This window comes from Heterocephalus glaber, unplaced genomic scaffold (assembly GCF_053883595.1).
Source record: "Heterocephalus glaber isolate CG9 unplaced genomic scaffold, H.glaber_assembly_v1.0 deba00000546, whole genome shotgun sequence".
Taxonomy (NCBI): Eukaryota; Metazoa; Chordata; class Mammalia; order Rodentia; family Bathyergidae; genus Heterocephalus; species Heterocephalus glaber.
Genome location: NW_028258147.1, coordinates 9,368,722 through 9,383,862, shown reverse-complemented (window position 1 = coordinate 9,383,862; position 15,141 = coordinate 9,368,722). Strand labels below are relative to the sequence as shown.

At 35.8% G+C, this 15,141-nt stretch overlaps 1 protein-coding gene across 7 annotated transcripts in view; it reads right to left on the bottom strand.

The window, feature by feature from the left end:
- The window catches only part of Grm8 (glutamate metabotropic receptor 8), an 867,398-nt gene that overhangs the window by 141,967 nt on the left and 710,290 nt on the right, over positions 1-15,141 (bottom strand). For all 7 annotated transcript variants that reach the window (XM_021237614.2, XM_004856414.3, XM_087204574.1 and 4 more), the window contains one exon: positions 11,623-11,759. In XM_021237614.2, coding sequence (XP_021093273.1) covers positions 11,623-11,759 — 137 coding nt within the window. The remainder of the gene's footprint in view (positions 1-11,622; positions 11,760-15,141) is intronic.

The window sequence follows — 15,141 nt, the reverse complement described above, 5'->3', positions numbered from 1 at the left end:
TACAAAATGAACTAGGTTGTTTCATCAGAAGAAAATTTGCTTATTTCACCTGAAAAACTAAGGAAAGACTGTGGTTTGAATTGAAAAGTTATTTTTCAGTGAATAAGCCACAAATTAAAGGCGTGCCTATTCACTATAATTTGAAATGATCAATTAGCACTGCTAAATGACTACTGTCTCTGAGGTCATCTTTTTCATAGACAGATAGAATTAATCTTCCTAATACCCAGATGTCATTTCTTTACATTGGCTGAGATTAGTTATAGGATGAAATCCACACTGAAAATCAAGATGAAATTTTAAAATTATTTCTTATATAGACCTTCTAAGATTTCTTTTCCTATACCCTCTGTTATTCATGAAATCTTTGAGGTTCCCTATTCTTGCCTCAGTACAGTGTACTCCAAATCCCTGATACATTCTACCTTCTAGTCTTTTGTTCAGAACATTCTAGATCTATGAAGTTTAAATGTGATTTCCTCAGAGATTGCTCCATTTTCCGAAATTCTCTTCCTTTTGCACTGTCATTTTCTTGACAGTCATTCTTTCCTGTGCCCAATCAGTTACCTAATTCTGCTTGATTCCAATTCTCCAGAATTCCTAGGAGTTGTACACTGAGGTCACATAGGTATGTTCCTGAATTTCATATTGGTTTCTATTAGCCAAATGTCCCAAATGAGCTACACATTGCTAATCATAGTTTTTCCTTCTGTAAATGGCCTTCCTTGAGTACATTACTTGCAGGGTTATATTGATCAAGTATGTTAATAAATGTAAAAGTCAACATACGTGAAAAATTAAACTTAAGTCAAGATTTTTCAAAGTAAGTTTCAAGGAATATTAATTCCGTAAGTTTTTCTTCAGATAAAAATGAATTTGAGGTTAATTAATCAAAGAATGCACCCAGTGCTATCCTGTAGATTAGCTTAAAGCCCTAAAAGTGTTTTACAGGAAAACAAAGGAAAACCAGTTGTCATGACAATTCTTAAACTTATTTGACCAGAATGCCTTTGTGTGCCTATAGAGAAGCTATTTAAGACTGCAGAACAGTGTTCTGGAGAAGGCTTTTGAGAAAATGCTGACTTGGATAAGAACCACAGTTATCATCTTGGAGGTTATTTCAGCCTCAGGTTTTTAACAATTATTTTTTAAAAAAAGAGATTTGTAAAAGAGACCATCTTGTAATATTTGGAGTCATCAAAAACTCCAGAAAGTGAACCAGATTTTGTCCTGTGGGTAGCTATGCCATAAGTATAGTTGAATGGTATTAACTTTCTGAGACCAATTATTTCTTAACAATATCTTCAAGCATAGGAAAATGTTCTATTTCTCTTGCAATGCCCAGTAATTGCTTATCTAGCCAATAGCAGATGTAAGACCTCATCTCAGGAGAAAAGTTTAACTTACAAATATGGGAAAATCTATAAAGGGTGAGCAGAACCCTCAGGAGTCTCAGGAAATGGATAACCTCATTCCTGGGAAGAAGGCAGAATGGAGATATGATAGCCAATCCTGAGCACTAATATATCCACATATAAACATAAAACTGTTTACTGTGTACAAGGTAAGAGGGCAATAAATGCTCTGAACTGACTGTCTCAAAGTTACAAGTTGAATGCAACCAAATCTGAGACACCACAGAAGGAATTCTGAAATTGTTTTATTTTTTTCTATTTTATGGGAACAAAAATAAGCTGAGCTAACATTTATTGTCCATCTGTGGCCTGCTCTTCTCTAAACCGTGACATCTAACTCCTCACAAACAAAGAACTTAACTCTTCTTTTATCTTCATTGAAAAATGCTTTGCAGATGAATTAGCACTGTAATTCATATTTGTGACTTACAATGTTTACATTTATTGTATTTGGTATATGTACTAAAATAATAGTAATAATAATAATAATAACAATATTAATGACAATGGCTAAAGGGAATTTAGAAATGGAGGGAGGGAGTAAGAAGGCTGGCAAGGGAAGAGGAATAAGAAAGAGTCAAGATATGGCATTTACATGTACCTAGTCCCTAAGATGAATATAAACTTCATGTACTACACACATGTACTGACCCAATAAAATTTTAAAACATAACTGCAAATAAATTAGCACTTCATAAATCACAGTAATCATTTCCACTTAGTGTTATTTGAATGCAATAAATCTAATAGAATGAACCTTGTTTCCCCAATAGTACAGCTCAAATTCTTTAAAAGCATGTTATAAATATGTACTTCTGTGAGAGCAAAAGAACCAAATCAGACACTTTAAAAATATCTTATAGTTTTATTAAAACAAAGGTCAGTAAAATAACTAAGTTATTATTATCCTGTCCCATTTTGTTTTAGTTTTTATAGGCTATATGTAGTCATACTACTTTAAAATAAATACTACGAATTAAAAATAAGATCATCATAGAAGGAAGTCCTCTGTATTATTCTTAAATGCTATGAGATGCATGCTCTAGCCTCATTTCTATAGAAATAAATGACTGAGATCTTAAAGTCATCAGAATAACTTTTAATAGACAATCAAGGAAATACATTCTAACATAACTCTCAGTATCTGAAATAGTTGATTAGAAAACAATAGATATTAAAGAATATGTAATGACTATATTTATCCAACACCTAATTTTATAAACATGGAAACTTAGGCCCTAACCACTGAGTAATAAAATACAAATCCTCTTGACAGTCTCCTAATTCCTGGTTATGCCTTGCAAATCATCATTGAGCTCCTTACAGGCTGTGTGTGAGAGTCTCAGAACAGAAGATGAAACTTTAACCCTTTAACAGAGAATAATTTTTAGGGAATCAGAAAGGATTGCATACTTGTGTATGTACCTAGAGATAACAGATCCATAACCTCAGTAAAATAGTGTAGGGAGTTGTGAAGGATTGCGGCTTCTAGCTCCGATTACCTCCCTTAAACATTGGAAGCTTTGAGGAAAGATGTCATATTAAACATTTCCTTCAGTCCACAGACATAATAACTTTATTCTTTTTAGCTTCATGCTCTTACAGAGACCTCTATCTACAGTGGGGGCTACATATTTTATTCATATACAATATTCCTCAGTTCTTAGTTGTAATTCCCTTGTATGTTGTAGATTTTACATAATTTCAGTGAGTCTTTTGAGGTTTTACAAGTACCCTAGCATAAAGAGTTCATATATATTTTAGTAAGTCTACCATAAGAAATGATTTTTGTCAGTTATTCTTCTATTCTAGAGTATCATTTTATGTTTATAACCTTATTTTAACCTTACTTATTCTACTCACCATGTTAATATTGTACTTACTCTACTCCTTCCAAGGTTAAAATTAGGGTTAAAATACCATTTATTCTTATATTTATTACTTTATTATTCCCATAATAGTCTAGAAGAACACTTTTCCTTTATCTTTCTTTGGTCCTAGTATAAAGAGATATTTTCTAGTTAATATGTCCTTCTTTGTGTTACATGATATTCTTTGATTTGCCTTTCTCAATTTGAGCTCTATTATTTTTAAACTTTCTTTTCTCTTTCTGTGTTATTTCATTATTATTTAAGTGACTAATTAAGCCCTTGTGCCTTTCCCTACTTTTGTACAGATAATGCTAATTTTTGTGCTCTAGTTTCCACTTAATAACCTAGGAGAGTCCCTTGACACTAACTAGTACATTGCCCCAGGAATCTGTCTCCAGCTGGATCCAGATAACTGAATTTAGCTTCCTCAATTTCCAATCAGATTCAATCAGCTTTGATAAGACATAGTTATGTACACTCTTAAAATAGTAACTTGATCATGTCACTTATTAGCATGGATGAATCTATTGGTTATTAATATTTTGATAAGAAAATCACACCTGACCACTAACTAAAATTCACTAAATCATGTTATTCCTTCTTCCTCATTTGCTCACTTGTTTGTTTGTTTATCAGATGACAATAAATACTCTTAGTAAGGCCTTTTCAATATTCCCTGAATGAAGACTGCAATAAAGTAGTGAAGAAGGAGGGATAATCTATCATTTAAAGTAGGGAAGAAATTGATTCTTAATTATGGCCTCTATGTAATGCATGGAAGTTTTTTCTCCAGCCAATGTCAATGTTGCTGTTAAAACATCCTGCTAAAATTTAAAAGCGAACATCTCTCTTGAAATACTGTATCCTAAGTAAATCTAAGTGTGTTCTCATAGTATTTAAGAACCTTTAAATTTAACTTCGAGTGATTTTTTTCTCATTTCCCACAATATTCTCTGATCAGATTGTTCTCTATTCTAGCAGTTCAAGATTACTGGATTAATTAAAGAAACTGTCCTTTTCTACCTCCCTATGAAAACACAGGTGACAGTCCTTAACTAATGTCCTTAATGTCACAGTTACAACTTGCATTATGAACTCCTGTGTAGGCAGGATGGACCTGACCATCCAGTAGATACTGGACCTCAAGGGAAAGTATAAGGAGATTATAAGGACCTCCAGTCTACAAGTAGCATGGTGGACAGGAATAAAAGCCAGTGGTAATAGTAATAATAATCCCAGTAGAATTTATCTGGGACCTAAATATGCACTTCTCTTGCTCCTATGTTTAATTTTGGTCTTTCCCTTGACATTGGTCTGGCGTGATCACATGGATCCTGTAGCTAGATTCCCCATTTTTTAATTTTCCTTGGCTACTTTGAAAGTTTCACCTACATTTTGCCCCATCACAGTGTGCTCCCAGGTTATATCCTGATACCCTGATCTCAGGAATGGTGTCTTAGGGTCAACTCATCTTTATGGCCTTGTGAAAATAGTGGTTCATTAATTTTTTGGTTTAATTCATCCATTGAGCATGTAGTGAGAAACACAATGGGCTAAATGTTAAAGATTTAAAACCAAGTAGGACAAGTTCTTTGTTCTCCATTATCTTGCTGCTCTGAGAAGGGAAGATAGGAGTCTCTTGAATGTCATGCTGCCCATTTCCTTGATTTGTCTTCAGGGGAATGCTGCAAACTAGCTAAACTGAAACACTTCCCAAATCTTCAGCCTCTGGGCCAAGAGACATATGCTTCCTTGTAAATACTGATCTAATTTTGCTAATAAGAGTATGAGTTTAAAATCAACAAGAATAAAGGAATAAAGGTTATAATCCATTAGAGGCTCATAAAAGAAGTATATTCATGGATTTAATTCCTATGTGGTGCTGTTAATTCAGGGATAAAACTATAAACTGATCTGAAATACCTCTAAACCATTGCTGCCTCTACTATAGCAATGGCACATTGTAAGCATGTTATTCCAGAATAGATGGATGAATGGATGGATTGATGGATGGATGGATGGATGGTGGATAGAGGAATATATGCTCTTCCAATAGTTTCTGGCCACTAAATTATTTTAAGATCTAGTATGAATTTCATCTAGGTAGACTCTTGGACAACTGTAAGTAAACCTGAATGAACTGTGTACCCCTCAATGGGTTATCATTCTGCCTGACAGAAAAGAGGAGTCACTGACTAAATATGTTCACAAAAGCACTTCTTAATAATCTTATCCTATTGTTGATATTCAGCTTGTATGTAGAAAGGATCAGGATATTACCCATGGCATATCCAATAGGTATTTATAGAGCATCTACTTTGTGCTTGGCAAAACATAATTAACATTTAATCGTGTTAATATTTACTAAACATATCAAAGTGTGACTTTATCCATACTTGTTAGTTCATAAACAGAAATATAAGCAATGACACAAAAATAAGTTTTTGAAAAGAATAAACTAGCAGCTAATGAGTAGAGAAATGGTTTTGAATGTGAATCTTGTTATAAGGGAAGGAAACCCAACAAAGAATAGAGTAGAAAGGCAGGAACTAGGGTGGCATTAAAGTGCTAACAGAGTGTCGAGAAAAATCTCAAGGAATTGACTGACATTCATACTCATAGGAAAGGGAATATGTTACATAATTTTTTTTTTTTTTTTTGGTACGGGGGATCGAACTCGGGTCCTTGCGCTTGCAAGGCAGGCGGCGGAACCACTGAGCTTAATCCCCGGTGCCTGTTTTATGTAATTTTTATACAGTGAACTTATACATACATACATACATAAAATATGAAAAAGTATTTTCAAATGCAAGCAACTTTGCAGTGTGACAGAGACAAAGAGAAACTGGATAACTCCTAAGAGTCAAAAACATACAAGTCTCCTCTCAAACACTGTTTCAACTCCATTCCATCCTTTATTTTATCAAAATTTCTCCTATTTTAAATTTATGAACCTAATGATTTTGCTGACAGGGGCCGGGGATTTAGCTCAATGGCTCCATGCCTGCCTCGCAAGTACAAGGTCCTGAGTTTGATCCCCAGTAACCAAAAAAACAAAACAAAACGAAACTGCTGACATTTTTTCAGAACTAAACCCCTGAGGCAAGTGAATTCTCCCTTTTTAGATTCTCAGCAAGTAGAGGAGGTTCTGATATAGCATGTATGTTTTGATCACCTATAGGACAAGCCATATATGTAATTATCATACTATGCTACAGGTACATAGGAAAAGCTGGAATCCTGAGTCTAAATGTCACTAGAAAATCTGCTCAAATTTCTGTTTGTTCCCAAAGCATTCAAATCATGGACTCCACATTTTTTTAATGTAAAAGCACAATGTTAGCTTATTGAATAGTCAAAGACAAGTTATACTCATCTAGAAACTTCTTTCTACAGCTACTCTCTAGTCAAAACATTAACGTAAAAGCCCAAAATGACTTTCCATACAATGCTTCCATTTGATTTCATATTGAAACACCCATTTGTGGTATACTGGTTACATTGGCAAAACAACAAAACAAAAATGAATACCATATTCTCTTACCCCTTAACATGTGTCAAGCTATGTTGTAGGATCTTTGTATACAAAATTTGTATATACTTTATTATCTTAGGAATCTTTGAAGTGGATATTACAGTTGTCTGTTAATGAAGCAGATGAGACTCAAAGTAAAAACAATGTACCCAAAGCTACTCAGCTGATGAAAGGAAATCCAGAGTGCTAGCATCTCTCCACCTCTGAAGTCCTGTGCTTGGACACTATATGACAATCCAATAATAAGCCTATTACCATACCTAACAACAGAGAAAACTGAGGTGCAGAGCTCAGGACTTCATCAAAAGATAATCTTCTATGGAGTGACCCACTAGAAAAAATCAAATCAGGCTCAATGAAGCCCTTTTCCTCCACAACAGCCTCGAATTAACACTGTATGACTAATAACAGTGGTTGAGACCTTGCTATGATATCACTATTTTTTATTTATCTTGAAATTATTCACTAGAATAAAAAGAGAAGAAAACATAATAACAAAAGCAGCAAAAAGCCTATGTCTCATTCCTCAGTAAATGTGGTTATGGTTGAAACCATACAAAAGTGGGCCCTGAGTTATTTTCAGCCCATCCAGCAGCCTCAATCCATCTTCTCCCTGTAGACTCAGAGCAGCATATGACTGTGTTGCTTGCAGTTCAGGCTCTTCTGTTTGCTCCCAACCTGGAGGTTATAATATGTTTTGTAATCACTAATAAGGACCATCTGTCTCTTGAGAGATTCAGCCACATCAAAATCGAGGCCTAATTCTTCAAATTCACCCTCACATAGACAATACACACTTCATATGTAGATCAAGATTACTGGATAGAAAGCCTAAAACAAAATAAACAAATTATACCAACTGATTGTCATTGATAAATTTAAAAACATAAGCTTATTCCACTCAAAAAAAAGAAACCATATTTGGAACAACATGGGCAATGCTTTTGAGGCTATGTTATACCTCAACATTTTCCAGGAGTAATCTATTTGTTTTAGAAATTAATTCACTTCGCTAAAATACATTCAGGGAAATTTTGCTATACTTAAATATCTAACCACATATACACCCTGTACAAAATTATCCTCTGGTTGAATTCAGCCAGAAAAACTGGCTTTTTGAAAATAAGCAGAATTCAGTTCAATAAATGGCTGATAAATGCTTACCACTGAGAAGGTGAAACCATTCATAAATCTGGCTTAACAGAATAGGAAGAAATGGCAGGTATGGAGAATAAATCCTCTTCTCAGTACCTCCCTTTTCCCCTATGCCAGTGAGAAGCTCTCCCAAGACTGTCATTGCACACTCATGGCCACACCTACAGCAGTGACCTGCCTGCTTGCACTGGCTTTGTGGGAGTGAAGGTTGGCCTTCCCTTCCATGCTGTGAGTGGCTGAGAGCAAGGATCACAGATCCACTCTGGTCCCACCCCAGTCCATCATCCAAGCACAGAATGGTCTTATCTAAGCCATTAAAAAATAATTGCCTATTCCTCCTGTCTACCTGAAACTCTGTACCCTTTGATCACAGACTGGTGACTGTAATAATGCTGAGCTGCATATTTCAAAATTGCTAAAAGAGTACATTTTAAATGTTCCATTAAAAATTATTATATTACATGATAGTTTTGTTCATTAGCTTGCTTTAATCACTTCACATGTAAACATATACCGAAACACTACATTGTACCCTATATGTATGTATATATACATACATATATCAAACTACTAGTTAATAAAACATAACATTTTAAAATTTATTTTAAAGAAAGCAAAACATGGTTTAAAAATAAAAGCTTCAAAGGCACACACAAATAACTGCATAAGTGACAATATCTATCCATATACTACCGTTTGGGGAAAAAAAAACACTATGTATTTATCTTATTTAAAGTTTAGTTAACAAGTGCAGAGAATTTTCCCAAAGATCAAACACAGAAACAACTTGCTATGGGGACAAAAGGTTAGCATTTTAGATGATTCTTTTAAAGTTCTCTGAATTTTCTAAAGCAAACTGAAGAAGTGGCTGCCTCTTCCTAAAGGATTTTCACTTCTGTACTGACCAGGCTCATGGTAGATCTCACACTGATCCTCCAGAGGCACAAGAAACTAAGTTAATGACAGGTAATGCTTATGTATCTCATTTGTGCCAGGCACTGGACTAAGTGACTTACTGTGCTTTTTCACTCAATTCTTATTACAACCACATAAGCTGGCTGCTACTCCTATTTCCACTTTAGAGATAACAAAACTAAGGCAAAGTCTTTGGTGCCTTGCCTACAATCTAAGCAAAACTACAATAAATCAGCAGCTTTCCAAGCATGATCTACTCTACTTCCAGCAAGTAGATGATCCACCTCCCAAAGAGAGAGTCATTTAGTTTGTCCTAATAGTCTCCAGAATTCAGTTCATGATTTACAACCTTTCCCCTCAACCTTATTCACGATTTTCTTCAGAGAATTACATTTTTACTCTTGCAGTGAAACCAGCACTACTATATAGTTATAAACGACCATAATCATGGATGAGAAATAATTCTTACAAATTGTTTTGATGTATTTTATGAACAATAACACAGCTATAAACATAAAATTTTCATGTGCTGTTAAATGTACATAAAAGAGCAGCTTAAGATTCAATATTTTTATAGTAAATATACATTATGCATACATAGAGAGATGTGTATGTATTTATGCATATAATTATTGTAGGTATCATGGTACTATATATTGGTGGGAATATTTTGCTATGTACATTCTAATCATAAGGATATAATAGGTATTTTGGCATTTCTAAAAGTCAGATAAAATTATTTTTCCTGTTTTAACCCTTATCAAATTTTCTCTCATGCTTAATAATTTTATTTCACATAAATCTACTTTCAAAAGAGTGTTTGTCAAACAGCTATTGATTTTCAGATTATTAAGAACCTGTGGAGTTTTCAAAGCAATGTTTCAATAAATCAATTTGGGTTGCAGAACAATGGATAAGGTTTTAGGAAGCAGCTGCATGTAGTAAACTGTAGATCCAAAGCCTTACACACTGCAATAGTTCAAAACATAAGCTGTCTCTGCATTGCTGAGTGTGGAGCTGTGATAATTACCAGGGAGTCACTTCAAAGAAATAATAAGCCATGCTCTACTTTTCTTATTTCTCATCATCTAATTCTTTTTTAAAAATTAATTTTATTGGTACATTTTAAGTATACAATATAATGGCATTCATCATTGGAAATCTGCACCTTTACATAATCTCTCTTGTTTCTTATTTTCTCCTCATTCCTCTGCCCTCCCTTCAACCCCTCCATCCCTCCATATTTACAAATACTTTGTTTCCATTTTTTCATTTTCTCATATTAATTCCATTCCCTTCTTTCCTTTCCCCTACTCATCATCTAATTCTTTGCTGAGAACATGGGCAATTGATGTTGCAAAAAATATATCTTGGGGGGGGCAATGTATTTGGACACAGAGCATCAAAATATGTATTAAAATACCAGCTAATGGTGTTTGCATGGGTTCAATGCAAGAAAGCACAAGCACACTCTCATAGGATTATCATAGCTCTGAAAATCAAGGAAAAGAGGCTTTCATTAGAAGAAAGTGGATTAATTATACATTAGAACAATAGAACACTGGATGAATACATTTCTAGTTCAGTGGAAGCATTTTAAAAGCATCTTACTGCCTACACAGAAAGGATTTGCTGCTGTTATAGATTCCTTGGCCACTAAGTTCCTGCAAATACTCTTATATATCTGTAAAAGAGATGGCTGCATGGCTGAACTCCAATTCCTGGCCGAAGCTATACAGCATGCTCCATAGCTGAAGGAGCCAGCTTGTGCTCATATAGCAGGAGCTGTTGAAGTGTGAAGTCTGTACCCAGCAATAAAGAGATGCTGCTGGAACCCTTCCCAAGCCCCGCCTTCCACCCTCTTTAACTCCTCTCTGGCCTGTATCCTGTGTCCTGTGATTTCCTGGACCTCTTTTATCCATCAAACTCAGCATGACTTCCTTTTCCAGAGGCCCTTATAATTGGCGGTGGCAGGTAACAGGGAGCTCTCTTGAGTCCTCAAAGATGCCAGCCCGAGGGAAGCTTCTTGGGAAACACACCTGATGAAACACTTCCCGGGGTCTGAGTGCCAAGCACACTCATACCTGCCAGAAACCAGAAGGAAAAAATGGAGCTCCTGGTGGAGGCGCCGTAACCCTGCAAGGAAAACGTCAGCGGGTTTCATTTCTCCAATTGCACCACCCCAGGTCTGGGTATTCAACTTGGTGCTGAGCTCTCCAAGTCGCCCCCACATGGCCATTTGCAGGAACTGCAATATTTGTACCTCAGCACCAGATTTAAAACACGGAAGCCCCGGGACTGTTCAGTAAGCTGAACACCGTCCATCACCTTTGGATATATTCTCTTTCTCCAACGTTGCCACTGAAAGAGGTAATAGAAATACAGACAGCACGTTTCCCTTCCATCAGTCAGGTGTAGCCATAAGGTCTTACAATGTGGTACACGCGATAACACATTTTCGTTTTAAAACCTAATTTTATAATTCACTAAACATTCAGGCAAGGTCACCACATCACTAACACACACACACACACACACACACAAGAAGTGTGCAAGAACTTAAGCAAGCAAGTCTTCAGATAAGAGTATATTTCTTTAAGTGTATCATCAATTTTTTTAAAAATGAGATGTCACTGAATCCTTGCAGGTATTAGGGAACTTCTCTATAGAGGTTTGAGTTATGTACTTTAAAAAAAAGCATATATTAATGTACGTTTATGTTGATACTTGCTTTTAGATGAAGCTGATTGGTCCAGTGCCCAATGACTTTGTATTCTGTACTTTTGTTGGTTATTTGATACTGGAAGATATCATAACGTCCAGGAGCATCTCCATTTTCATTAAAAGTGACAGGTGTACCAGCACTGCCTATAAAGATTTAGAAAGTAACATTAATAAAGTTTTAGTAAGATAGACCATTGGGCTTATTTTTCTCTAAGGAAGAATAGTAGATTAAAAATACATTATGTGCAGTAAGTGATAGTAATCCACATAAGATCATTTTTGGTAGCATAATATCTTTTACATGAAAATAAGCCTGATATACATATAGGAAGAAGATGTGCTTTATTATGCACATTAGAAAGTAAATGATAAGTATCAAAATAAGGCAAATTACAGAAAAGCTAAATAAATAAAAGTCAATACGCTGAATATTCAATACTAGCTACACAGAATGTCAGTTAATAGAGAAAAATGTAGATATCTTGAAGCATGACAGCTATTGTTCAAGAAGAAATATAGATCCAGCCCACCCCAAGCACACCAGCAGGGACCAGCCAGCAGGTTGAGGACTCCTTGCCACTGGCCATGCCCATGGCAGTGACCCACTTAGCTGGGCAGGTGCCTGGAGGACACCCTCCCACCCCCACCCCTGCTCCTCTGGCCTCTTGGCTGTACCACTACCTGATTCCACACTACAAAGGCACAGGGGACACCAGACTACTGTACTGGGTAAGTTGGAGGGATCATCACCTCCCATTGGAACCTGGACTATCTTCAGGGGAAGGGCAGCTGGAACCTGCAATACAACCTTGCAGAGTTCAACCCTACAGGAGGACAGGAAGCTCAATTTGGGACTTGCAGCCAGAACTCTGCCTGAAATTCACGGGTCTGCTACTGGCTTGCTAAGACTCATTGACTTAGATCTGCACACCACTGCCCAAGTTGTCTATTGTGACAGCAGAGACATACCCTGAAGGAGGCCCTTCATTTTCATTTTTATTTTTTATTTCCAAAATTAAAATTATTGCGGGTTTTTTGCTCTTATTTTTAATTTTTTGTTCCTACTCTTTTCAAATTTTTATTTTTCTCTTCTTTTTCTTCTCTTTCCTTTCTCTCTCACACTCTGTCTTGCTGTCCCACATTGTTCTTCATCTCGCTTTTTGTTCCTGTCCTGGCCCTAATTCAGATTCCTTCTTTATTTTTCTTTTACTCTCTTTTTCCTTCTCTTACCTGTGTCCACAGGCCTCACTGCTAACCTTCCCCTATCCTTCTACCTGTCTATCCCTCCCTCCCCACTCCTTCTAACTCCCCATCCCAAAGGGTAAAGTTGCTATATTGAAGAGTTTATTCACTATAAACATATGTTTGGTTGGTCCTTGATTTTGATTTAATTCACACAGTTAAAGGTGATAGATTAATAACTTTCAAAAATTGTCATTTTTCTAAGATGTACTTGATGCTATGGTGTTGCTGATTGTATCACTTGAGCTAAGGTGTTGTGATTGAATTAGTCAGTGGTCCTTCCTGGTATAATGAGAATGAGATACCCTCAGTCATTAAAGACTCAAAACCTAAAGACCAGCTATATCTGGAAGACACCTCTGAGAGGCAATCATTCCATAAGGGTTCTAATTACAAGCAACAAAGATACTTGCAATAAGCAATTTCAAAGTATCAACCCAGGAATTAAACCAAGGACAGTACCAAAAACAAAAATGAGAAGACATTTAAGCAAGGCATAAACTCAGGCTTCCACCCGACCTATGGTAAATTCTGGGGTAAATGAGGTGGAAAAGTCTGAAAATCAACAATTTGGCCACCCTGAACTGATAGCACAGGAAGTAACAAAACAGATGAATGAGGCTCTAGAAAAATTCAAGGCAGAAATAATCTCCCAGATAACTACAGAGATGGTGAGCAGAGTGAAAGACATGATTAGAGGATCTAGAACAGAAACAGATAAAAAAAAAAAATACATGAGCTCAGAAACATGCTAGAAGTCATGAATGCCCAGTATAAGAAAGAAATGGAAAGTGCCAAACATAAGAAAGAAATGGAAACCATGATCACCCAACATAAGAAAGAAATGGAATCAATTAAACAGATTCAAATAGATATTCAGGAGATTAAAAACTGTGTTGAAAGTATGCACAGCAGATTAAGGGAATCTGAAGATAGAATATCAGATATAGAAGACAGGATTGCAGTTAAGGACTATGAAAACAGAGATTTCTTAAAAATAGCAATCAATCCACAAGAAATCAATCCAGAAGCTGTTAGATGATGCAAAGCAGAATCACATAAGACTGATAGGAGTCCATGATAAAACAGGAGAAAGTATAATTGACATAAAAAAAACTGCTCACAGAAGTAATAGTTGAAAACTTCCCAGAGGTAGAGAATTGGACATACAGATAAGTGAGGCATATGGAACTCCAACAAGCCATGTTCAAAAAAATATCTACACCTAGACATGTAATAGTCAAGATCCCAGAAATGCAACAGAAGAAACAAAATCCTACAAGCAGTTAGAGAAAAGAAACAAATCACGTACAAAAGGAACCCCATAAGAATCACAGCAGACTTCTCAGCACAAACCCTCAAGTGAAGCAGAGCCTGGAGCGAAGTATTTCAAGCCCTAAAAGAAAATAACTTCCAACCTAGACTGTTGTATCCTGCAAAATTACCTTTCAAAATTGATGGGGAAATTAGATACTTTCACGACAAACAACATCTGAGAAATTTCATGAACACCAAACCAGCACTCTGAGAAATTCTAAACAATATCCTAAATGAAGACAATGAAGGTCACAACTCCAAGACGCCCAAAAGAGGGAAGCCACCAGGCAAAGTAAGAAACTAAAGGCAAAGGGGGAAAAATAAAAAATAAAAGAGCCAACAAAAGTAAAACATCATGACAAGGATGAGTCAATATCTATCAATTATAAACATCAATTTAATGGCCTCAATTCACCAATCAAAAGAGACTGACAGAATGGATTAAGAAGCAAAATCCAACAATATACTGTATACAAGAAACACACCTAACTCCAAAAGAAATTCACAGACTGAAATTAAAAGAATGGGAAACAGATCTCCATGCAAGAGGAACACAGAAAAAAGCAGGGGTAGCAATCTTATTTGCAGACAAAAAAGATTTCAAACCAAAACTAATTAAAAGAGACAAAGATGGTCACTACATACTTGTGAAGGGAACAATGCAAGAGGAAGAGATAACAGTCATAAATACATATGCACCAAATATGAATGCTCATGACTATACAAAACAAATATTAATGGACATGAAAAACCACATAAAGACTAATACAATTGTAGTGGTGGGCCTTAATACCCCAATATCACAAATAGACAGATCATCTACATAAAAAATTAACAACAAAATTCTAGAACTGAACCAAACTATTGAACAAATGGACTTAATAGATGTTTACAGAGTGTTCCACCCCACAAAATCAGAATACATATTCTTCTCAGCTATACAGGGGTCATTCTCCAAAATAGACCA